Source organism: Paramisgurnus dabryanus, chromosome 4, assembly GCF_030506205.2.
Source record: "Paramisgurnus dabryanus chromosome 4, PD_genome_1.1, whole genome shotgun sequence".
Lineage (NCBI taxonomy): Eukaryota > Metazoa > Chordata > Actinopteri > Cypriniformes > Cobitidae > Paramisgurnus > Paramisgurnus dabryanus.
This window is the reverse complement of record NC_133340.1, coordinates 19797080-19823729: the sequence shown is the minus strand read 5'-3', so window position 1 is coordinate 19823729 and position 26650 is coordinate 19797080. Positions and strand designations below refer to the sequence as shown.

Sequence of the window (26650 nt, the reverse complement as noted above, 5' to 3'; positions counted from 1 at the left end):
TAAGCCCATAACGTGAATCTTTTTATGTCGTATATATTGTGTCATTGTTTTTTTATAATATTAAAATATATATAGGCTACAATACATAAAAATCGGCGAGATGAATCTCTATTCTCACTTAGAATGAATCGTTTTTGAACAATTATTATTATAGTTGTTGCAGTCCTGCAGTTGCTTTTAAAGATTTTTATGCAGGTAACCATTGTTTTTTTTTTTTTTGTAATTTGTGATGCAAAAAAACTGGGCGCCCAGGACAGTGGAATTTGAAGTGACATATAAAAAATGTTTTAAGATTTGCAAACTTGTAGATTTTTCTTTTCCTCAAACACTAGTTACACATTCATGAATCCTTTAGTGTAGCTACACAAATCCTATATTCTATAAATCACAGATCAAGAAACTGAAAATGAATATGGTACAAAACACATATAAACAATTATGTTTAAATCATTTGAAGTTACAGACCAATGTTCCACATACTGGATCGATGTAAAAACATTGTGCTTGGTACATCACATTAAGTCAAGTCAAGTTGATTTTATTTATACAAATCTTTTCACAATTGTTTCATATTCCAGAGCAGCCATATCACCCTGTAGCCCATGGGAGACCACCTGAGAAAGTCAAGTTGCTGCTGGTAGAGGCGTTAGTGAGACCAGTAGGGGGGACCATACTGTCAAAAAGCACTGTCCTTTGGATGAGATGTTAAACTGAGGTCCTGACTCTCTGTGGTCCCAGTATGTCATTTGAAAAAGAGTAGTGGTGTGCCCCGCCAAACTGGCCTACTAATCATCCCCATATGTACTATTTGGCTATGAGGCGGTTTCCTGGACAGGGATTAGACTTAAACACATTTAAGATCTCTCCAAACTGAAAACAACTTGCACTTACATATCTTAAAATACATTAGTGCCCTTTGTTTTACCTCAAAATGCACACAGGTAATGTTTTTAGTAAGGCATGTTTGTTAAAACTAGTTATATTTCCTAATTAAACTAAGGCCTAGTCCTGGATTAAGCTAATCCTGGTCGGGAAACCGCCCCTATATCACTCAATCTCCTCTCCACTATTAAGATGGTTTGTGGTGGGTGTTCTGGTGCAATATGGCTGCCGTCACATCATCCAGGTGGATGCTGCACATTGGTGGTGGTTGAGGAGATTCCCCCATTCATATGTAAAGCGCTATATAAATGTAACAAATTATTATTATTATTACAGCAACTTTACATTAATAAAAGAAGAAAAAAACGAAAAATCGCTGGATAGCCAAAGTTGCAGAGTACAGCGGCTAAGATTAAACTGTACTAGCGGGCGTAGTAATAATAATGTTATGTATAGAAGAGAGTTCTAAGTTAAGCCAATGTCAGCTGACTCCCTAGGGGGGAAAAGTCCCTTGAGAGAAAGCCAGACATTAGTGATTCTATAGAGGATATACTATATTTAGATACTAGGCGGTGATCTTCAAACAGCTGCCCGACCTCTCCTTTGTCCAGACATTCCAACCATTGCAAACACTGACAGAGACTGTACAAAGTAGGGTTGTCAAGTTACTGATGCAATCAGGTGTTAGTGCACCTATCCCTCATACAAGTGTATAAGTTTTTATGCCAGGCAGATGGATGCATCTAATACGTAAAATAAGTAACCAGGACCAAGTGCTTGTGTGGAAAAGAGCACTTGCAGATGATGTTATGGCGTTACGTAATTTAGGTAGTATTATCAGACTCCAAAATATAAGCGAATCAGTATTGGTCACTGCCAGAGGTTGGACTATACCAGGGTTCCCCAAATCTTACACTGGAGGGCCGGAGCACTACAGAGTTTAGGTCCAACCCTAATTAAACTTACGCACCTGTGATTTTCTAGTGATAATGAAAACCTTGATTAGCTGGCTCAGGTGTGTTTGATCAGGGTTGAAACTTACTTTATTTAGTCCCCTTAGAGGTGACATTTAATTATTATAATAATTATTTCTAACCAAAGGTCATGAACACTATCAACAGAACAAACTCATCGATTTCTGACAATTGCTTTTTATAATCATGCCATAGTTTCCTCTGTACACTTAGAAAGAATAACCAAAACACAGCATCATGGGGTGAATTTCCAATACAGAAAATCCTACCTGAATATTTACCATTTTCCATAAATATCCAAAGAGAACAAAGAATTGTGATAATGATATAATGATGATATCTTGTAAAACCAGGGGTGTTGCCTAATATACACACACAGTGGGTGATTGGTCAACATGTCTAAGGTAGGAGGTGACTCCCAACATTAGGTGAAGTTTACTCATTTTATTGTTAAAATGTATACAGAGAATGAGGAGACTGATGGCTGACTTTCTGGAGGTGTAAACATTGAAAACCAAATGTGGTCTCGGTGGGCAGTCCACTGTGAATCGTAAAGAGTTGTTTTCCCCGGGCACTCACTGTGCACCCATGCTGTGTTTTTCGGGTAGGGGCTATCTTTATTCAGGAAATTGGCCTTAAAGAACCATTTGGGTAAACAATAACAGCTAAATCCCCAGAGATAAATGAACATTGCTTGGTGTACATATCGTCCCAATCTTAAAGTGTTACAAAGTGACACTGATCCAGAGGGAAAAGCAGTCTGTAACTTTATCCTCTCCATCATCATCTCTGTTTTAAACCTAAATTTGCATTTTACATGTTGTACAGTTTTTGTTGGATGTTTCATTTAAAGTCGTCATTATGGTGATCAGTGTTTGTTTTAGTTGCACCTGACTCTTAGCTCATTAGGTTTTTCTAACTGCTATAACTTTAAGGGGCTGTCTCCCAGACAGGGATTAGACTAGTCCAAGACTAAAATAAATGTAAGAGCTGTCCAAACCCAAAACAACTTGTACTGACATATCTTAAAATACACCAGTGCCCTTTGTTGTGCCTAAAGATGCACACAAGTAATGTTTTTAGTAAGGCATGTTTGTTAAAACTAGTTATATTTCCTAATTAAACTAAGGCCTAGTCCTGGTTTAAGCCAATTCTTGTCCGGGAAACCACCCCTATGGGTTGGTTTCCCAGACAGAGATTAGACTAGTCCTAGACTAAAATAAGTGTAAGAGCTGTCCAAACTGAAAACATTCTGCACTGACCTATCTTAAAACACATCAGTGCCCTTTGTTTTGCATCAAAATGCACACAAGTAATGTTTTTAGTAAGGCATGTTTGTTTAAACTAGCTATATTTCTCAATTTAACTAAGGCCTAGACTCGGTTTAAGCTAATCCCTGTCCGGGGAACCACCCCAATTTGTTTAAGGCATGTTTGTTATGGCACAGAAAATAGTGCAACTCTTGGGTGGTTTTACAGTGCTTCTTTCAAGTAAATCACACTTAAAACTAAATTTGGCATTTGAGTCTTTCTTCAAGGAACCTGTTAACTATCTGCCAAGCCAGTCAAACTTAAGCGCTTAGCCAATAATCCAGACTGATTGCTCTGTATACTTTTTAATCGCTCGCTGTACTTTGATATCAAATGTCGATCGGTCTGCCCAGTGCACCATAAAGTTGAACACACCTATTCCTCAAGATTCCTTGTGATTAACTTGTTCAGATGTGGTTTATGTGGGCTGAAGCAAACTCTGCTAGAAGGTGGAGAGTTGAACACCTCATATGACATAATTATAATTTGTCAACGTTGTCTGAATCATTGTCAAGTTTGTTTCAGATCGACAGATCAAACACATGCAAGCGACCACTTGGTGTCACTGTGGAGACTGTTGTAGGAGGCAGTCGTGGCCTAATGGTTAGTGTGTCGGTCTTGTAACCGAGAGTTGCAAATTCAATTGCTGCAGTGATAGTTTCCCACTGCTTGGGATGTGTGCATGTTCTTCAGTGTGAATTCTCTTGTGCAAACTTAGGTTGGATATACGAGTGAAGCTCTTTCCACAGTGGTCACATCTGTAAGGACTTTCTCCTGTGTGAATTCTCCTGTGCACATCAAGGCTGGGCTTACGGGTGAAGGTTTGTCCACAATGGTCACAACTATAAGGCTTTTCTCCAGTGTGAATTCTTCTGTGCACAGTAAGATGGGACTTATTAGTGAAGGTCTGTTCACACTGCTCACAACTGTAAGGCTTTTCTCCAGTGTGAATTCTTTTGTGCACAGTAAGGTTGGACATATAGGCGAAGGTCTGTTCACACTGGTCACAACTGTAAGGCTTTTCTCCTGTGTGAATTCTCCTGTGCATATTAAGACTGTACTTACAACTGAATCTCTTTTCACACTGGTCACAACTGTAAGGCTTTTCTCCAGTGTGAATTCTCTTGTGTGCAGTAAGGTGGGAATTATGAGTGAAGGTCTGTTCACACTGGTCACAACTGTAAGGCTTTTCTCCAGTGTGAATTCTCCTGTGCACATTAAGGTGGGAATTATGAGTGAAGGTCCGTTCACACTGGTCACAACTGTAAGGTTTTTCTCCAGTGTGAATTCTCCTGTGCACAGTAAGGTAGGAAATTTGAGTGAAGCTCTTTCCACACTGTTCACAACTGTATGGCTTTTCTCCAGTGTGAATTCTCATATGAACATCAAGGCTGGACTTACGAGTGAAAGTTTGTCCACACTGGTCACAACTGTAAGGATTTTCTCCAGTGTGAATTCTCCTGTGCACATGAAGCTTCGACTTATGAGTAAAGGTCTGTTCACACAGGTCACAACTGTAAGGCTTTTCTCCAGTGTGAATTCTCTTGTGCATTATAAGGCTTGAATTATAAGTGAAGCTCTTTCCACATTCATCACATGTGTAAGGCTTTTCTCCAGTGTGAACCCTTCTGTGCACACTAAGGTGGGAATTATAAGTGAAGGTCTGTTTACACTGGTCACAACTGTAAGGCATTTTTCCAGTGTGAATTTTCCTGTGTACAGTAAGGTGGGACATTTGAGTAAAGCTCTGTCCACACTTGTCACAGCTGTAAGGCTTTATTTCCATGTGAATTTGCATGTGTGCATTAAGGTCGGACTGACAGCTGAATATTGTTCCACAACAAGAGCACGTACAAGAATCGTTGTCTGACAAAATCTTCTCAGTCTTCAAGCAGCTCAGAGATTCTTCTCCAGGTATGATATGAAGAGGTTTCTCCTCAATGTTATTTGATTGAAAACTTTCCAACCTCACCTTCAGGTCTAAAATGAACAGAAAAAATTATTACTATCAATATGACAGTAAAAACATATCACAGAGCACTTTTAAACTACATTAAATACTACATTATATATATAAAAGTTCTTTCTGGTTCTCGAATCTAATTGGCTAAGAGCCCTTCTCAGGCATGCAATATTGTACTGATAACATAACAGTAACCGCTTCACCGTTTGTATCATTCCGCCACCTACTGGTCATTTTAGTATTAGTGAGTGGGGCTTCTTTAAACATGGAGCCATTCGCTTATCTCTGACTGAAAAAGCTGTTTTAAAACACTCCGTGTGTCTCATTAAGTTCCCTAGCTCGTGTATCAGTCTATGAATCCTAATCGAAAGTGATTATCCTGTCGAAGATCAGCGCTCTTGGATGTAAACTTAAGTGCAATAATGTCACATCGTGTGGATACACTTGGAATAAAGCAATGAAAACACTCATTTTCTCTGGAGCGATCTCTCTCCTCCTATTAAAAGGATGTGAAAACAAAGTGGAACTGCAGGTAAGGATACTAATTTATTTCCGCGTGACTATTAAACACATTGTGAGATATCACTGCTGATATTTATAAGCAGCACACAAAACATCTCTCTGACTTATAAAAAAAACCAGTTTTATGTAGTACTGACAAGAACAATATCCAATAATAAAGTGTAGGGATGCTCCGATCGATCGGCCGATAATTGCATTAAACGACTCGATCGGTGCTCGCTAAATCTGCCGATCTCATAAACCGATCTTTCTGGATCCTGAATGCGGCTGCAATTAGAGACATTTTTACGTTGTGCGAGAATTTTTACAACAATTTTTACTAATGGACTGCAGATTTGAATATTATACATACATATTCTCGACTGAACTGTTCTTAAAACTACACTTTGTGACCAAGAAACGGTAATATTAAGAAACGGCTATTCCTTCTATTGATTTATTATGACATTTCAAAAAAGCCGAAAGGTTTCCCTGTCATTCTGGCCTTGAAATCCGTGGCGGAAGAAAGTAGTTCCCCAACAAAGAGGCTTTTAAATAACTCTGTTGTTGTTTTCTAGTTTTCTTTTTTTTTTCAAATGTGTGCCATTTAACCGTGGTATAAAAGCAACATTGCTCTCGGAGACATGTGTGATATTGCTCTATATCATCACGGCTGTGATTGCCTGCGGCCTCATCTAGCCTAATCACAGCCGTGATGATATAGAGCTATATCACACTTCTACTCGAGCGATATTGCTTAAGTAGATCCTCAACTAGAATGCTGCTCTTGCTATATAAATGCATTCCATTTACCATTTAACCTCCTAAGACCCAAGCTTTTGTTTGGCTTGCATTTGAGTTTTTTCCAGTTGGAGTTAGGAAGAAGAACCCATAAATATACATTTATTGACTTTTAAATTCATTAATAAAATAGTGTGTTGTTTAAATAGCATGTTTTTTGTGGTTTGCTTTAGTACCGAAAATGGTTCAGAAAACCGTAAAATGTTTACTGGTATCGCCGGTACAGAGTACCAACTACTGAAATGATGTAACTCTGACAACACTAAATAGGTAAATATTAAAGCAAAAATGTACCTGAATAGGGCTGGGCGGTATGACGGTATATTCCGTTACCGCGGAATAAAATGTCAGACGTAACAGATTTTTCTATTCCGTCTATTCCGCGGAATGCAAATAAGTGGGCGTGGCTAACTCTGCCCTCCAGCATGTTAGACTGAGTGTGACGGAGAAACATGTAAAATAGTTCACTTACAAAAAATGAACAAGTTATTTGTGTAATTTTTATAATAAGTGCCAGTGAATCCACCGCGGGTCACGCAGCGAGACTCTTGCTTGCTCGCTCTCGCGCGCGCTCTCTCTCTCTCTCTCGCGCGCGCGCTCTCTCTCTCCTCATGCAGCAGCCGGCCGGTCTCTCGCGTGCAGAGGTCTCTCTAGGCAAGCGCAAGGAGCTGCGACGCCAAATAAAGAGTTCTTCTCGCACATAATGCTAATAGTTGTAAAGTTTTCTGAACTTTAAGCATGCTAAGACAAAACTCGCGTTTATATCAGTGACACGTGCGATGATGGAGCGATGTAGTTTGACGCGCCATTTGCTTGTACAAACATATTTGATCGTACAAACATATTTGATCGGAAAGACGAGAAAGAGATGCAAGTGTTGAGGTCTAATAGAAAGTAAAGGGCGTCAAGACCTTAAAACAAACTTTATGATCATCACATCATAGCACCTGTCACATTTATAATATCTAGAGCTTCTTCTCTCATATACAGGTATTTATCCTGTCTGTAGGTTTTTGCATATATTTATACCTGTTCATTTTACATATTGCATATGTTTAATGTAATGTATGCATAAATACAAAATACAATGAAGCCATACTATAGCTTCAATAGTCTATAAAGTTAATTACTCAATTAAAAACAAGATTCAATACTCATATTTTAAAACTGTGGTGAGCATTTAGTTAAAAGCTATAGTGAGTGGTGTATTTCTGTAAATTTTTATCATCAAAAAACAATATAAACTGAAAAACATGTATACCGTGAAATATTCCGATCCGTGAAATAAAATGACCCATTCCGTGGAATAGATTTTTGGTCATTCCGCCCACCCCTATACCTGAATAAATCAAATCTGCTTTATCTGTTTCTTCTTCTTCTTCTTCTTTTTTAATTTCTTGTTTCAGATCCATCCCACAGTCCAGCAGATTTACTGATGTCTTATCTTCTTCTCCATTACAGGGAGAAACCAGAAGCTCTGTAGATGTTTGATCACTAAAGCCACACACAGAGGCACCAGATCCATCCTGAAAATAACATGAAAACAAACAGAGAATAAAAACAGATGCATTTAAACAAATTTCAATGTTACATTTACAGACATATCTCAGTGGGGCTATCATGGGGGGGGGGGGGTAATAATCTGGGATGCATATACAGCTGCCCTTTTTTACCTGACTGTAACCTTTCTTTGATATGTTTATATTGTAATCTGAAGGCATTGTTTCCATCTGAAGGGACTGCCTCTTTGATTGGCTTTAAATGAAATGCATATATACTTTAAATTAGACTTGATGACTGCAGTGCCACTAGTAGCATGCTCTGATTTGAAGACTTAAGCTCATTGCTTTCTGGTAATATCTGCGGGTTATTTACGAAAAAAGCACAAATTAAATAACAAAAGGTGCATCAGCTGATTTTCATAATGAACAACGCAATCTACTAAGATCAGCGCAAATAAGTGCAGGGTTGCAAATAAGCAGAGCTGACGAGTTGCGTGTGATCTACTAACGTGTGATGCGCTTGAGTTCAGCACCACGGACATCACAGCTAAGGAATCCATAGTACACTGAAAAGTGAACGTTTACAATAAGTTTTGAAACACTTAGTATTGTGTGACTTCTCCTAGAGACTCGTTTTTTATTTCCTCGAGCAAAAAAAAGGGTTAAATAATGGTGCAAAAAATAGTAATAATCACCCGTGCAAACATTAGTAAATAGAATTGCGTGAATCGTTTAAATAATTGCCTCCCATAAATTTTGCGTCTAAAAGGGAAACTCCCAGAAATACATACGCAATAAGGGCAGTCGCAAAAATCACTAGACACACCTTTTCTGCACTAATTATCTACTTCGGGTCTTTAGTAAATCCCGACAGTTGTTCTTTAACGTCAAAATGATGGTTTGTGCTGGCGCAAGCTGTTAGTAAATCTGGCCCTAAGAGTCAGAAAATGAATCTAGAAATATTTACAACATATGAAGTGCAATACTTACTTGTTCTGATTTTACGGTTTGAGAACGAAGCGTTGGTATTGATTCATTATTAAGAATCAAGCTGGTTGAAAATCCAGTGTTGAACTGACTCTCGTTTTTGAAGCAGTCCGGTGTAAAATGATTGGCACAAACGTGTAAAATTTTAGGTACTTTCTTTGGGACAGTTCCATCAAAAATGAAATCTAACCACGATGCCCTCAGTGACTCAGATTCGGGGAGTCTATAGAGACTCAGATGTTCATTGGTACAACCCAAAACAAAACATTTGTAATTCCTCTTTGGCGCAGACATTGTAAGATTCCAGCTGCTATAGCGAACATACAAAATTGATGGACTCTGTGCTTGTCACTCAGGGCTGTGTCTTTGATAATAAGTCAGATCGTCACCAGTTGTGGGTGGGGCTTCTCCCTGTATTGATGTCATCGTAGAAGAGAATCTGAATCAGCTTGTTTAAAGACAGCTTCTGATTTATGGGAATAATAAAAAGAGTGAGTGGATTTCTAACATTATAGGTTGGTTGTTAAAACTACTATAGATACAGTAAAAGTGAATTCTGCCTGACATGTTGCCATAAGACAGCTAAAACATTGTTGTTTCTAACAGTGTGTGTTAAACAATAAACACAATTAAAAAAACATCATTCATTAAAAACAACTCAATAGTAAACTAACAGCCACCATACAAGAGCACAAACAAAACAAGCAAACACCAAAACAATATTCATTTTTAATAATATTAACTACATGAATATTAACTGTCAACCCTGCTGAAAAAAAGCATACCAGCAAGACCAGCATATGTTGTGTTTTGGTGCTGGTTTGCTAGTGAACACCAGCTAAATCAGCATCAGCACCAGCACCAAACCAGCATTAGCACCAGCTAAACCAGCACCAAACCAGCATTAGCACCAGCTAAACCAGCACCAAACTAGCATTAGCACCAGCATCCCATGCTGCAACATCCAGATCTTATTCAGTATAAAACAAAAACAATAAATGTACTTTCGAACTGAAAAATATCTCAAAATGTGTTTCTTTACACTTTACCGATCTTCTTTATGCACAAGCAGTTTTTACACTAAAGACAAAGGAAAACATGAAATCCTATCATATGACCCCTTTTAAAATGTTTATTGATAAATATAGGCTACTAAATGGCACATTTTGAAAATATAATTTATGTAATAGTGCAAACATTGGCAAAATTATTGGGAAAATTAAAACGTTTGGTTGTTCGGCTTTTGGCGAAGTTATTCATATTAATATTAATATATTTTACATCCAATCTTCATGGCATCTAATGGCCAAAAACCTTTAAAACACCATTTCCAAGTCCTCAAAGCATACTATACATACATGTAACAAATAATTATACAAAGTATATATATTTTATTAAATCACTTTTTTTTTTCTTTCGAAAAGGTAAACTGTTAAGACTTTAGAGGACATGAATATCAAGAAATCACAGGTACATGTTAGAAAACCAAGCTCATGTAGTTGTCAGACAGATGATAAAACTTAACATTATAAATATTCAAAAACACTGCTCCCACTACAACAATGACAGCATGCCAGTCACAAACACTATCGTTCCCCTAAACACTTCTTTGTTTGACAAAAACAATATGTAGGTCTGAGGTCCGCGAAATCGACTTTCCTGCAGAGTTAAGCTCTAACCCTGATCAAACTCAAGTGTCTGTAGCTTTATAGTAATAAGACTTTATGCAGTTTTATTATATTGAATAATTAGTTTTAAGAAGCCCTGAAACCCTGAATATCTATATATTATCAATTATATTAATCAAACACACCTATTCCTCAAGATGAACTTGTTCAGATGAGTTTTATCTGGGCTGAAGCTAAACTCTGCTAGAAGGTGGAGATTTGAGAATCTTATATTGGCATGTTGCTATAGTCTTTGTAACCGTGTTTCTCAAACTTTTTCTGCCATTCCCCACTTTGCAAGTAGGAATGAGTTCCGAGCCGCACCTGTTCCCGAGCCCCACCTGTCCTCAATCACATGGTTCTAGTGGACCATTCACAGCGCTTGCAGTCTGCATAGAACAGACGCATTGTTAAATTTTGGCGAGGTGCTTGTTAGGCTACCCAGAGCTAAGCTATGGCATAAACCTTTGCACTTAAGGCTTTTCTTCAGTGTGAATTCTCATGTGCAAATTAAGGCTGGACTTACAAGTAAAGGTCCGTTCACACTGGTCACAACTGTAAGGCTTTTCTCCTGTGTGAATTCTCCTGTGCATAGCAAGGCTGGACATTTGAGTAAAGCTCTTTTTACACTGTTCACATCTGTAGGGTTTTTCTCCAGCATGAATTATTTTGTGCACAATAAAGCTGGACTTAAAAGTGAAGCTTTTTCCACACTGGTCACATCTGTAAGGCTTTTCTCCAGTGTGAATTCTCCTGTGCCCATCAAGGCTGTGCTTACAAGTAAAGGTCCGTTCACACTGGTCACATCTGTAGGGTTTTTCTCCAGTATGAATTCTTTTGTGCACAGTAAAGCTGGACTTAAAAGTAAAGCTTTTTCCACACTGGTCACATCTGTAAGGCTTTTCTCCAGTGTGAATTCTCTTGTGCACAGTAAGGCTGGCCTTACAAGTGAAGGTCCGTTCACACTGGTAACATCTGTAAGGCTTAAATCCTGTGTGAATTTGCATGTGTGTATCAAGACCAGATTTACGAGTGAAGGTCTGTCCACACTGGTCACAACTGTAAGGCTTTTCTCCAGTGTGTTTTCTCTTGTGCACAGTAAGGCTTGACTTTTGAGTAAAGCTTTTTCCACATTCATCACATCTGTTAGGGTTTTCTCCGGTGTGAATTCTCTTGTGCACAGTAAGGCTTGACTTTTGAGTAAAGCTTTTTCCACATTCATCACATCTGTTAGGGTTTTCTCCGGTGTGAATTCTCTTGTGCACAGTAAGGCTTGACTTTTGAGTAAAGCTTTTTCCACATTCATCACATCTGTTAGGGTTTTCTCCGGTGTGAATTTGCATGTGTGCATTAAGGTCGGACTGACTATTGAAGACATTTCCACACAGAGAGCACGTACAAGAATCGTCTGACAAAATCTCAGTTTTCAAGCAGCTCAGAGATTCTTCTCCAGGTATGATATGATCAGGTTTCTCCTCAATGTCATTTGATTGAAAACTTTCCAACTTCACATTCAGGTCTAAAATGAAGAGAGAAAATCATAAATATCTCTATCATAGTAAAAAAATATCACAGAGCACTTTTGAAACTACATTAGAGGCTCAACAAGAATGCCTATCCTGTCACTCTTGATGCGTGGATTCCAGGTTTTATATTTAACTCTTTCCACACCATTGACAAGTTATCTCGTCAATTAAAGAAAACGTGTTCCTGATGAATTTTTATGTTAATCTGCAATACCGCAATCATCCAACTTACCCAGTTCATGAAAAAACTGAAGCCAAAATGTTATTTACTCATTTTAAACTCTGTGTATGTTTTGATAATCGTTCTGAATCTGATCTCTAACAATAGTCCTTCACAAAAATGCAATTATTTCAGCTTTTTGCTAAATAAAAAAAAAAAAAAAATTACCCATATATAAGAGTTTATAAGCAAAGAAAAAATAAAGATAGGATGAAACGTTTTATTCCCATTTTGTTTGTTATTGATATATTTGTATGTTTATACATTTTTTTGATATATTTGTTAAAATGTTTTTCAAAGAAGGGTAAGAGTGCGGAACCTCCTCACAATTTAGTGGTTCAATGGGTCACAAAACTCATAGTTTGAATCATATAATGTTTCCAATCACAATTTGGAAAGCCGGAAATGCAACTCTCTGTATGCAAGCTTCTGTACATAGCATTTTTTTGTGTTTTGCTTTGGCACCAAAATTGGTGCAGATAATCGTTAAATCTTTACTAGTATCAGTAAAGAGTACCAACTACTGAAATTAAGTTACTGTAAAGAAACAAATAGGTAAATATTAATGCAACACACATACCTGAATAAATCAAATTCCCTTTATCAATCTGTTCTTCTTCTTCTTCTTTGATTTCTTGTTTCAGCTCCATCCCACAGTCTGACAGATTTACTGATTTCTTCTCTTCTTCTCCATTACAGACAGAAACCAGAAGCTCTGTAGATGTTTGATCAGTGATGCCACAGTCAGAGACACCAGGAGCATCCTGAAAATAACATGAAAATGGATACATTTAAACTAAACTGAAGGAGAAAAGGATGACAGAAGTTTTATGAAGTTTTCATGCACTAATCCATAGTGAAATATCAAGCATACAAAAGGTTAAAATCCAAATAAAAATACTATCACAAACACCTTTATCAACAAACAGAATTGAACCTTTGACTCTCTGGTTCTCATTTACTGTCGATTACAACAGGATCAGGATTAAGAAAATATTACTTAATGTAACTATTCCGGTTTGTGAATGTTTTGGCCAGTGATCTCAAACTCCCAGCAAGCAGGCCATTTACTCAATGCATAGAGCTCACTCATCTTAATAAATGTACGAAGTATATATCATGATGTTGCTTCTTGCTATGCAGTTAAACATACTTAAGGGAAAAACTTAAGGTGCTTTATGCAACCGGGCCCAGAACTCTAAGCCATATTATGTATGGATGCTGCATGGACTCGGCTCTGGAAGCTGAAGCTATACTTCTGTGATGGTGGATGTAATTACCCATATATAGATTATAAGCAGAGAAAAAATATAGATAGGATGAAACGTTTGTTTATTGCTTGTTTGAAAGCAGAGGGTCTGTTCTTTTTGATATATTTGTAAGTTTATATATTTTTAAATTAAAGTAAATTAACCCTTGAAGGCAATAATATGAGTGGTATCAAGAAAATGTGAGTAATTGATGAGAGAATAGATAGAGGAAGTGTATAGTGTAAGCATTCAGCTTGCCCCAGTCAAGTGTTCACAAAAACATACGTTTTACAAATATATGAAGAGTGTTCGACACGTTAGAGTGTTTTATATCTTGAGTGTCGTGAAAGGCGCCCATAAATAAAATGAATTATTATTATTATTATTATTTTAACACAAGCACATTTTGGTACACATCCAAGATATTGTAAGAAGTGGGTCCATTTGCAAGGATACAAAGACTGATTTTAACAGTATTTTGGATAGGACATAAAAGTGTAGAAAGGATTGGAGGAATGTAGTTTATCTTAAACATAAGTGGTTTTTATAATTTTCTTCAATGATTTGCTATAATTACAACTATAATTAACTTTGTGTGAATGACAACATCAGAAAAAAAAACGACAGCTTCATGTCCTGGAGTCAAATTCGACTTTAAGGACTCAAAAAAGTAAGTAATATTGGCAAGATTTACAACATATGATGTGTAATACTTACTTGTTCTGATTTAAAGGTTTGAGAACGAAGCGTTGGTATTGACTCATTTTTCAGAATCAAGCTGGTTGAAAAACCAGCGTTGACCTGACCATCGTTTTTGAAGCAGTCGGGCGTAAAATGATTGGCACAAACATATAACGTTCTAGGTACTCTCTTCGGGACATTTCCATCAAAAATGAAATCTAACCACAATGTCTTCAGTGATTTAGATTGTGGGAGTCTATAAAGCCTCTGGTGTTCATTGGTACATCCCAAAACAAAACACATGAAATTCCTCTTTGGCAAATACATTGTAAGACTCCAGCTGGTATAGCAAAAATACAACAATGATGGACTCTGTGCTTTTCACTCAGGGCTGTGTGTATGATAATAAGTCAGATCGTCATCAGTTGTGGGCGGAGCTTCTCCCAATATTGACGTTATCATAGAAGAGAATCTGAATCAACTTGTTTGAAGATGCAAAAAAAAAAAAAAAAAAAAAAAACTTGTTTGAAGATGCAGCTTCTGATTTATGGGAAAAATAAAACAAGAGTGAGTGGATTCCTAACATTATAGTCAGGTAAACACAGAGTAGACACAATTAAAGTGATTTTTTTTCTTATAGGTCCCCGTAAGACAATGAAAACATTGTACGAACAGTTTGTGTTGAACACACACACACACACGCGCGCGCACGCACGCACGCACACGCACGCACGCACACGCACGCACGCACGCACACACACACACGCACGCAATCATAATGACAAATCAAAAAACATCATTCATTATCGTTCACACAAAAACGCCATTTCAGGATTTTAAACAACAACAGCTTTAATAAATCAAAAAGCAAAGCTTTCATGACTACTGAAGTAACTCAATCTGAAAACATATACCCTGATAGCATACATACATCTATTTGATGTCAGCATTTTGATTGTTTATTCATTTAAGACATCTCTGAGACGTTTACTAAAAAAAAGTCATATAGATGTATTAAATACGTCTGCGAGACGGTTTTTATTTTATTTAGAATGCATGTAAAACAGCTCTTCCTTAGACTTTTATCAGATGTTTTTACACAACAGATGAAAATCTCTAGATCTTTAGCATAATAAAGACGTACCAGTGCAATCTGGGTATAATCTAAGGATTTTTAAGCGTAATATCAATATAAAAAACCGCTTACCCCAGAGAGATAACAAACAAAAACATTAATCTGACAAATGATTAAGAGCACAAACACAACACTGGCGCTCAAACTGTTAGCTGCGCTTCTTCTTCTCTTGTTTCTTGACGCCTTTCCTACAGTGTGAATATTTCGCCCCCTACCGATGTTTTTTGGCCATTGTCCCCTCAAGACAGATCATCTTATCTTACAAATCCTCCAACGTTTTCAAACGTGTTTAACTGTCCCCCTCGGCAAATTATAACTGACTGTTGTAATGTTTGTGTTTCCATGGCGACGCATTAAGCTCATAACGTGATGTTGGTATATCGTAGTCATTTTTGACTAATTTGTATTTTTTTGCAACATTATATAATATCAAAATATATTCAAATACATACAATTCGACGAGCTGAATCACTTAGCATTATTTGTTTTGCAACTTTTTGCCGTCCTGAAGTTGCTTTTAAAGGTTTTTATGAAGTTGTTCTTTTTTGTGCAAAATAACTGATCACCCAGGACAGTGGAATTTGAAGTGATAGAGATTCTTTCCCTAAAACACAACACATTCATGAATCCTTCAGTGCAGCTACACAAATCCTATATTCTACAAATCACAGATCAAGAAACTCAAACTCTCACTTTCTTTTCACTTTAATTGCTGAAGTGAATATGGTACAAAACACATTTAAACACAAGCATCAAAAAATTTAAGTTACAGGATCCATGTAAAATACATTGTGCTTGGTACATCACATTAGATCAATGGGCGGAGAGTAGGCGGTACCTATAATCACAGGTGAATGAGAGAGAGACAGTCACATTTACACCTGGTATTTTAATCCTTCTCTTTTGTCCACTTTCAAACTTCCTTCTGTCCTGACGACTTGAAACAGTGTTGTATTCGAGACCAGCTCATTCAAGTCCCAGTCAAGACCGAGTCCAGAGAGAGTAGAGTTGGAGTCAAGACCGAGACCAGTCTGTGATATGGCATTTCTGATCTCACTCAATTCATGTTTTGTTAAAAATGTCAAAGTCTTATTGATTTTGAAATCCACTCTATAATATTAGGTCCTACAATATACACAGGTTCACTGAAGCACAAACCACAGCATACCAATTTACAAAATAAATGTATAATTTATGAAACAAAATAATAATTTAGTTAAATAAAGATAATTGCTAATAAGCTATATTTAAAAATTTTAATGAATAAGTAAATGTTATTATGGATTGTGTAAAAGATTATCACCAACCACATTTTAATTTCTCTTCTTAGATATAAATAAAGAATAAAATATAAATAATACAGAGATATATGTAGACTAAATGTACAATATTGTGCCGACTCGTTAACTGTTGTAATAGACCCTTTTACAGCCCACGTGATCAAATAGTTGCACGGACATTTTGGCAATGAAAGTGTAATAATAAATATTATATATATTTAGATATTTTTAAAAAAGGACTCGTGTGGACTCGAGAATAAGTCAGATTCCAAAGGTATTCGAGTACGAGTCGAGACGGAGTCAAAATGCTCACGAGTCCATGACAAGACCATTAAAATATGGTCTTGAGACCGAGTCCAAGACAGAGTCTCGAGTACTACAACACTGCTTTGAGAGGATGGTCTGTGGAGACTGTGGGTGGGTCCCGCTGCTGTCATTTAAACACAAGCGGGGAAAATGATTAATAAACTAACACAAACTAATATTATGTCAAAGTGCCCTACTTGTGTTATAAGTAAACATGCTGCACAATGTTTTGTAAATGTATACAGGTGCTGGTCATGAAATTAAAATAATCGCATTACAATCGCATTATGAGGGTGCATTTAAACGTGGTTATTGTCAAGTTTGTTTCAGATCAACACATGCAAGCAACGACTCGTTGTCACTGTGGAGACTGGTGTAGGAGGCCGTCATGGCCTCATGGTTAGAGAGTCAGGCTTGATACCTGAGAGTTTTCGGATCAAGGCACCGGTCCCTCGTTGCTTCCTGGGCTCTGCAGTAATAGCTGTCCACTGCTCCGGTTGTGTGCTTTTTCTCCAGTGTGAATTCTCCTGTGCGTCTTAAGCCTGTTTATATGAGTGAAGCTCTTACCGAACTGCTCACATCTGTAAGGCTTTTCTCCAGTGTGAATTCTCCTGTGCACATCAAGCCTCGACTTACAAGTGTAGCTATTTCCACACTGCTCACAACTGTAAGGCCTTTCTCCAGTGTGAGTCATCTTGTGCATATTAAGACTGGACTTTTGAGTAAAGCTCTTTTCACACTGGTCACAACTGTAAGGTTTTTCTCCAGTGTGAATTCTCATGTGCATATTAAGGCAGGACTTCCAAGTGAAGCTCTTTTCACACTGGTCACAACTGTAAGGCTTTTCTCCAGTGTGAATTATCTTGTGCATCTTAAGGCTGCACATTTTAGTAAAGCTCTTACCGCACAGGACACATGCATAAGGCTTTTCTTTAGTGTGAGTTCTCATGTGCACAGAAAGGCTGGACCTACAAATGAAGCTCTTTCCACACTGGTCACAACTGTAAGGTTTTTCTCCAGTGTGAATTCTCATGTGCACATCAAGGGTGGACTTACAAGAGAAGGTTTGTCCACACAAGCCACAACTGTAAGGCTTTTCTCCTGTGTGAGTTCTTTTGTGCGCACAAAGCCTAAACTTTTGAATAAAGCTCTTTCCACATTGATCACATGTGTGCGCCTTTTCTCCAGTGTGAATTTTCTTGTGCACTTTAAGGCCTGACTTCCAGGCGAAGGTCTGTCCACATTGGTCACATGTGTAAGCCTTTTCTCCAGTGTGAACTCTCTTGTGCAACTTAAGGCTGGACATTTGAGTAAAGCTCTTACCACACTGGTCACATCTATAAGGCTTTCCTCTAGTGTGACTTTTCCTGTGCACATAAAGGCTGCAATTATAAGTAAAGCTCTTTCCACACTGGTCACAAGTATAAGGTTTTTCTCCAGTGTGAATTCTTGCGTGCACTTTAAGCTTGTACTTACAAGTGAAGGTTTGTTCACACTGGTCACAACTGTAAGGTTTTTCTCCAGTGTGAATTCTTGTGTGCATATCAAGGCTGGACTTACGAGTGAAGGTCTTTTCACACTGGTCACATCTGTAAGGCTTTTCTCCAGTGTGAATTTGCATGTGTGCGTTAAGGTCAGACTGAAAGCTGATGATTTTCCCACACCAAGAGCTTGTACATGGATCGTCGTCTGACAAAATCTCTGTCTTTAAGCAGCCAAGAGATTCTTCTCCAGGTATAAAATGATCAGGTTTCTCCTCCATGTTATTTGATTGAAAACTTTCCAACTTCACCTTCAGGTCTAAATTGAAGAAAGAAAAGAATTATTAAGAGAGTAAACCATAAATGGCAGAGAATGTTTAAATTTTGCGATCATTACATTACATTCAGCATCTGAACCGAAAACATCCACTGCTGTTTCACCAAACATCTCTGAGAAAAGGTAACGTAGCCTAAGCCTATACATTGATGTTCACTCAATTTAATCCCATACTGTCTTTGTAGCGATGTCGTGAAGCGGTTTGACTAGATATGATGTTTAGCTTTGATGTTTTTAAATAGTAAACGTATTCGCGTTCATCTGTAAGAGAGTATAGCCTTAAAAAGAACCATTTCACCTAAACACGTATGCACCCTTGTCTCTCTCACGTGCCAGTTAGACCAATCATAGCAATTGTAAGTGTCATACAGCATAATGGTGGTTCTATTGCGGCATAAGTATATTTAGTAGACGACTTATGTGAATGTTTTGTTAAAGAGATATGTCTTTAGTTTGGACTTAAATAAATGTGGTCCAGTACTAATATTACCTTAGTAGGATTAGCTACTATTTAAGTCCAGTTCTGGTATGGTCAGTTTATTGTGATTGTATTTTTATTTTCAATTATTTTTCAGACACTTTAGTGTGTTTATTTCTTATGAAGAATTTCAGTTTTTGATAGATATATTAATTAAATAATTACTTTAAAATGTGTGTTATGTGTATTAATATTTACTGCAAGGTAAACCTTGCAAAAGATTTTAGTTAAATAATCACAACAATGTGTGAAAATTATTTCATGAAAAAAAAATGTATGAGAATAAAATTTCAAAGCAATAAAACAGACAATTAATTGGCGTGATTTATTAGGCAAATAACTGTCAGCCAAATGTCATAATCATGACAGCTCTATTGACAACACTAAATAAATCAATATTAAGTCAAGACACCTACCTGAATAAATCAGATCCCCGTTATCTGTCTGTTCTTCTTCTTCTTCTTTGATTTCTTGTTTCAGCTCCATCCCACACTCCAGCAGATTTACTGATATCTTCTCTTCTTCTTCCTTACAGACAGAAACCAGAAGCTCTGTAGATGTTTGATCAGTGAAACCACAGACAGAGACACCAGATAAATCCTGAAAATAACAAAAATAGATGTATATAAACTAATCTGAATGTTACATTTATAGATATGAGAGTGTACGTAACAAACATTACAGAACAGAATATTTTGTGTTTTAATGATAACAGAAAATCATGCAGGTGAAGTGAACTACTCAATAGTGAAATATCAACAAAGAAAAAGTTAAAATGCCAATAAAAATACCATCATGTTCACCTAAAATCGACCATTTGATTCTCTGTCTTTTATTTACTGTCGATTTAAACAGGGTCAGGATTAAAAATAAAAAATTAATTTAACTGAATGTAACTAAACCAGTTTGGAAAGTTTCGTATATCAACCAATCACCAAAGTCTGCAAACACACTTTTCATTTGTGCCATCAAGTATTTTTTGTCACACAAGATACTGGATAATGTGGGCCCATTTGTGAAGATAAAAGAAGGTGTCGACTAGGGTTGGGTATCGGTTGGGTTTTATTCGATACCAGTACCTACTCTGTATTTTTTTAACGGTTCCGGTTCTTAAACGGTTCTTATATCGGTACTTTAGGAAAAAAAAGGCACACACGTTGTCAAAAAAACAACTTTTATTTACTGGAACTTTTTTTATAATAAAAAAAATAAATATATATATGCCATCTAAGATTTTCTTCTAAAATGAGCATTTTGATCAAGCTCATATATTTTGGATCAGTAATTTCACTTTAAAGACAATTAATATGTAATTTCCATTGACATTAAAGTGAAATAAGTAAACATAAACATACAAGCTTGATAAAAATGATAATTTGAGAAAAAAAATCTCAGATGGCATTTTAGAGGCTTTTGCATCTGAAGTCTTTATATCGGAACACCAGGTAGCGGTAAAGAAAAGTCAGGAACCGAAATCAGGCACCGAATTTTTCATTCGTATTCAGTCTGGTTACTACCGTTTACGTTAGAACCGGTTCCCTATTGGCACCGATTTTCGGTACCCAACCCTAGTGTCGACTAACAGTATTTTGGATCAGACATAAAAGTAGTAAACCAAGAGACAGAGAATAAACTAACTCAAATTCATCATGTTAAAAATAAACAGACACCAAAAGGGCCGGTGTCTGCAACAAAACTAGTTTGGTTTCCAATAGAGTGTTTCCTATACATTGATTTATCTGTGGCGGCCCACCACAGAATCAACACTTGCCTCCACAAATAGATTTTTCATGATTTCCATTTCTATTTCACTATTTAAAACGGCTTAATTCATTGTAGCGAGCGCTCAGCGCCACTCTCTTTTTCTCGCGCGTCCAGTGCCTCAACAGTGCACACCCCCTCCCCTCTCTCTCTTGTTGCGTGAAGCGCAGTAACAGTAATAAGTGATATGGTGATTTTGTCAGATAATCTCGCGTTTTCGCAGCATTTAAAGAAACAGCTGGTTGGATTAAACAAGGAGTTAATGGGTCGTGTTTCGTCACTATTTTATAGACAACAGAACAGATAATATGTAAAAATAGCATTCAGTTGTGTTAAAATGTAATATAATGTGACAGATCAAAGAGTACCATACTTTCCAGACTATAAACCGCACCGGAGTATAAGCCGCATCATTCAAAAGTGCGTCATTAAGACGAAATAACATATATAAGTCACAGTGGACTTTACGTCGCGTTTATTTAGAAAATTATTTCACAAAATCCAAGCCGCAGAACAGACATTAAATCTGGAAAGGCAAGTTATTCAATTAAACAATAGCGGACAGAACAGCAGACTGAATAGATGTCTGTACGTTAAAAGTAATATTATCAGTTATTTAAACGATAAACCATAGCATACATAACTTACCTAGAAGGTTGAATAGGCTAAATTAACCGAACAAGCCAACTAGCATGAAGTTTGCATACTCGTCATTCTACATGACTGTATCCATTGAATTACAGAAGCAGCATATAGCGGACTCTCGCGGCTGTAGATGGTTATGATGTCTCTTGCCTCATAAATGTCAAAATTTATTCATACTGACTTACAAGGCGCACCTGATTGTAAGACGCAGCACAAGTAAAGTTATGAAAAAAAAACGTGGCTTATAGACCGAAAAATATGGTAGAACACAACGCAATATATGCTAATCGGCGTGTGACGTCATGACCACCACAGTCACTCAAAATCCTGTGGGAAACTATGCAAATATATACACTATCAAAACCTGTGGCTACCAAAGACGTTACAAAAAAGAACATGTTACCAAAGCTACCATATGAAATTTAATACTTACTTGTTCTGATTTGAAGGTTTGAGAACGAAGCGTTGGTATTGACTCATTATTCAGAATCAAGCTGTTTGAAAATCCAGCATTGAACTGACTCTCGTTTTTGAAGCAGTTCGGCATAAAATGATTGGCACAAACGTGTAGGTTTCTAGGTACTCTCTTTGGGACATTTCCATAAAAAATGAAATCTAACCACGAAGTCCTCAATGACTCAGATTGTGGCAGTCTATGGAGACTCTGATGTTCATTGGTACATCCCAAGACCCAACATTTGTAATTCCTCTTTGATGCAGACATTGTAAGACTCCAACTGCTACAGTGAAGGTACAAAAATGATGGACTCTTTGATAATAAGGCAGATCGTCACCAGTTGTGGGTGGGGCTTCTCCCAATATTGAAGTAACCATAGATGAGAATCTGAATCTGCTTGTTTGAAAACACCGCTTCTGGTTTATGGGAATAATAAAAAAGGGTGAGTGGATTTCTACAATTATAGGTTGGTTGTTTAAACCAATGTAAAGACAATAAAAGTGCATTTTGCCTAATAGGTCGCTATAAGACAGCTAGTTTGCGTTAAATACACCAAAATTTTATTCATTAAGACAATCATTAAAGAGCACCTTTGGTCTGATTCAGGACTTTACATTTTTTGGGGCCATGAACCTGTCGATTTTGTTGTTTTATACTGTTGCCTGAGGTCTTCTTATGATGTTTGCATAGTTTTTACATTCAAAAACATCAAAAGCAACAAGTAATAGGCTATTTTGTAACATGGTTTAGTGGATGTTTGGAGAAAAGGTTTGTTTGGAAGGGCGGCCCGCATTGAAGACCTGGATGTAAACGCACATTGGTATGATTGGATACCTTATGATTAGGATAAAAATCTCACTGACATCAAACATTGGCACATTCCTGAACTGACTGTTTTCTTGGCTTAGTGCCAAAAACTGTTATATTTCAGTAACAAGGACGTTCATTTAAGTATGGTGACCTCTTATATGACAAAATATCGAGTTAAAATTGATTTTGTAATTCACCGCCCCTTTAAAGGTGACATAGAATGATTGAACGGAGTATTTATCCTTGTTCTGTGATGTGAAATGTAGACAAAACTTTCTTTGTTTGGGTCTGAAATGCCTTAGAAGCTTCCTAAAAACCTCTCTCAGATAGCTCTATTAGGGTGGGGGATTTTAAACAAGTGGTTTTGCACCTATTTGGCTCCCCCTACTGGCTTAACTTGCAATCTCATTACTGATTGGCTGACTTTGCTGCCACTCAAAAAATGTAGCCAATTATTTTAAATTGAAGGGACAGTTAGATTTATGTGATGTCATAAGCATCAGTTTTTCAGATTGGGCTGTTTTCTGGCTGACATTTCTAAAAGAGGAATTTCTATGAGACTGAGATGTTTAGCATGTTTAGCACTTTTTGTATGTTTGTGAATGTGGGTAGACTACCATTATTCAACAAAGACAAGGTAAAAATGGTTTTTCATTCTCTGTCCCCTTTAACAATATGCAAGGTACAAACCCCAAAGTAAACGATGACGCGAGACATCGTTTCAAAAGTAAATCTCTTTTTTGGAATACAACGAACACACAGAGTGTAGGCAACAGTTTACTTTCTGGGTCTATTGACGTGGACGCAATGGTCATTATCATAATTCCTCCTGCGCACAAATCTTTCAAACATGGTAAGGAGCATCATATTTCCGGACGACGTCAAAAGGTATATAGGTGCTCTTTAGAAACAACAACTTAATAGTAAACTAACAGACACCATTACAACAGCATAAGTTACAACATTAAAACAACCAGCAAACACCAATAACAATATTATTTTTTCGAATAATATTAACTGAATAATTTAAAGAGCATCTATTTCATTGCTAAAAATAATGTTATTTTGTGTATTTGGTCTAATACAATGTGTTCGGGTGGCTTATGGTTAAAAACACATTATTTTCCACATACCGTACATTTTGTAGCTCCAGATTTCACTCTGTTCCTGAAACACACGGATTATAAAAAAACTCTGTGTCCCTGATTGGTTAGCTAATCTGTACGTTGTGATTGGCCTGAATACATCTGACATCAGCCAGAAATGTGACGCCGCTTACCATGTAAAAGATTCGGTTGCTAACAGGAGTTTATTTACAGCAGGGCTCCAGACTAACTTTTTTCACTAGGAGCACAGTGGCCCCCAACTGAAAATTTTAGGGGCACAACCAGAAAATTTAGGGGCACACACCGTAAATCAACATGCTAACCAAATATTTACATTTCTACTAATTTCCACTGTATTACTAATAAATACTTTAATGATAGATGCAGAAAGTACAATGTGTTTTTTCAAATTCAGTGACACATTTTATTGTGCACTTTTGGAAAAAAAGGTCAAATTTACTGGTTGCACATGTGCGACTGGATGTAAAATTCAGTGGCACACTCTCAAATTTTAGGGGCAAAAGGCCACCATTTGGGGGCAGTCTGGAGCCCTGTACAGGCTGAGTTTGAAGCGGAAGGAATTATGATAATAGTCCCTTTCACACATACAGTCTTTACTGGTAATTTACTGGTAAATTGCAGCAAACATGTCATGTGTGAACAGAACCTTTCCGGTAAATCAGTGCTCCCAATTTACCAGTAAGACAGGTTGTAAGATTACCAATAATTTACCGGTAAGCGCTATGTGTGAACGAAAAATATAGGATTACCGGCATTTAGAACGGACGATATCAGACCACGCTGACAGCTCGGGCCAATCAGAAAGTTTTTTATACAGATGATGCGTTTACCCCCGCACTGTTTACATTCGTTTCCACAGACATGCTGCTTAAAAGCACACCGAGCTTGAAGTTAACATCCACATTTCTTCACCAAAGTTGTTTAAAACAGCTTACCATCTATTCGCCATATTGCCGACGTCCTTAGCACACCATCTGTGATGCCTAATATCCAAACGCAGGTTCTGTTTGACGCCGCCTAACGCAATTTGTTTTGTCACGAGCAACTTCGCAACCGTTTGCCACAGATGTGAAAACAACAAAATACGGACTGTGGATATTAAGTCATAACCCGCCATTGTTTACAAATACGACACGGACGGAGCTCGCCGGCCGCGCGCCACAGATAACTTCCGCTTTCTCTCCGAGTTTACCGGTATTTTAAAACTGATGTATGAATGATGTCTTACTGGTATAAAGACGGAACGTCACTGCATGTGTGAACAGCACATTTTTGTATTTACTGGTAAATTCATTCTGGTAAATTCATGGTAATTTACCAGAACTACTGTGTGAAAGAGGCTAATATCGATCTTTACTTATCGATCATAAATCCCAGTAAGTAAACTGTTGCCTACAATCCGTGTGTTTGTTGTAGTTCAAGAAAAGAGATTTACGTTGACGATAACTCGCATCATTGTTTACTCTGGGGTTTGTACCTTATGCATATAGCACACACCAGAGGAAATGTAAAAACGTGAATCGGACAACAGGTGCTCTTTAACATACTGCAATGAACGTATGCTGGGTTTTCTTCAAACCACTGCTAAAAGTCAAATCAACAAAATAATCTTTATTATCAACATGTTAATGACTAATCTTATTCAGTATAAACAGAAATGGTAGCCTGGGAAAACCCAGACAACTTCCGGCAAATTTAGATTTCAGTTACTACCGAGAATGGTCTGGTTTAACCAGTCTACAGAAATAGTATTTTAGTACTAAAAACAATCTCTTCATGCACAAACCTCTGTTCAGTCAGCTTTGTCTCCATTAACGCCACCTATTTCTTCTTCAGCTAAGAGATTTCTGTAATAAAATCAGTCAGAAATGTAACCTATAATGGACAGATCAGTTCCTACTGATTTACAATACATCAGATTCATCCCATTTCTCATCATCAACACCTCAACACACATACATCACCATCTTAATGTTTACACAGAAACATTACTTCAAGAGGATTATAAACAATAACGCTTTCATTACCACCGACGTAAATTAATCTGAAAACATATTTATATAATCTCTAGATTTTAAAACGTAACAGTAAGAAAACTTCGCTTAACGTAGAGAGATAACAAACACAAACATAACTCTCCTCGTCGTGAGTTCTTCTTCTCTTGTTTTTCTTTTGGCGCTTTTCCTCCAGTGTGCAAATGTCGCCCCCTACCGATGTTTTCAGTCATAGTCCCCTCAAGAGCAAGAGCGCTTTATCTTATCTTTTATAAAACATAAGGCTTTCAGGCGTATGTTTAAAAAAATCCCAACTGTCTCAGATTTTAATTGACTATTAATGTTTGAGTTTCCATGGTGACGGATTAAGCTCATGAATGTTCTCCATATTCTGTTCTGTAATTTATATATAAAATAGCAGAATATATACAAATACATAGCCTACAAAAAACGATCTTAATTGGCATAATCCATAATAAGTATAGCATTTTTTTGTTTTAAAATATATATTTAATTATTGATGCAGTCCCGTAGTTGCTTCAAAAGGTTTTATGAAGGCAGTGATGGGCACTTGG

The 26650-nt window shown here is 37.1% G+C and overlaps 2 protein-coding genes across 2 annotated transcripts in view; both read right to left on the bottom strand.

Moving 5' to 3' along the window:
* LOC135760399 (uncharacterized) overlaps positions 1-26650 on the bottom strand; it is a 91122-nt gene that overhangs the window by 49754 nt on the left and 14718 nt on the right. The window lies entirely within an intron of this gene.
* LOC135760448 (uncharacterized) lies at positions 1183-26264 on the bottom strand. Its single transcript, XM_073814581.1, has 10 exons — positions 25868-26264; positions 22121-22560; positions 19698-19881; positions 17425-18785; positions 14301-14636; positions 12914-13097; positions 11063-12106; positions 8924-9264; positions 7771-7957; positions 1183-5146 (listed from the first exon to the last, which is right to left on the bottom strand). Exons 2-10 carry the CDS (start codon positions 22409-22411, stop codon positions 3771-3773), a joined length of 5304 nt encoding a protein of 1767 aa, XP_073670682.1. The 5' UTR covers positions 22412-22560; positions 25868-26264; the 3' UTR covers positions 1183-3770.

Coding starts and splice junctions, on each gene's coding strand:
- LOC135760448 (XM_073814581.1), bottom strand. CDS start 22,411: ATGTCTGCATCAAAGAGGAATTACAAATGTTGGGTCTTGGGATGTACC. Junction 18,786..19,697: donor CGGGGATCTGATTTATTCAG/GTAGGTGTCTTG, acceptor TCTTCAATTTAG/ACCTGAAGGTGAAGTTGGAA. Junction 13,098..14,300: donor AAACCTTTAAATCAGAACAA/GTAAGTATTACA, acceptor TGTTATTTTCAG/GATGCTCCTGGTGTCTCTGA.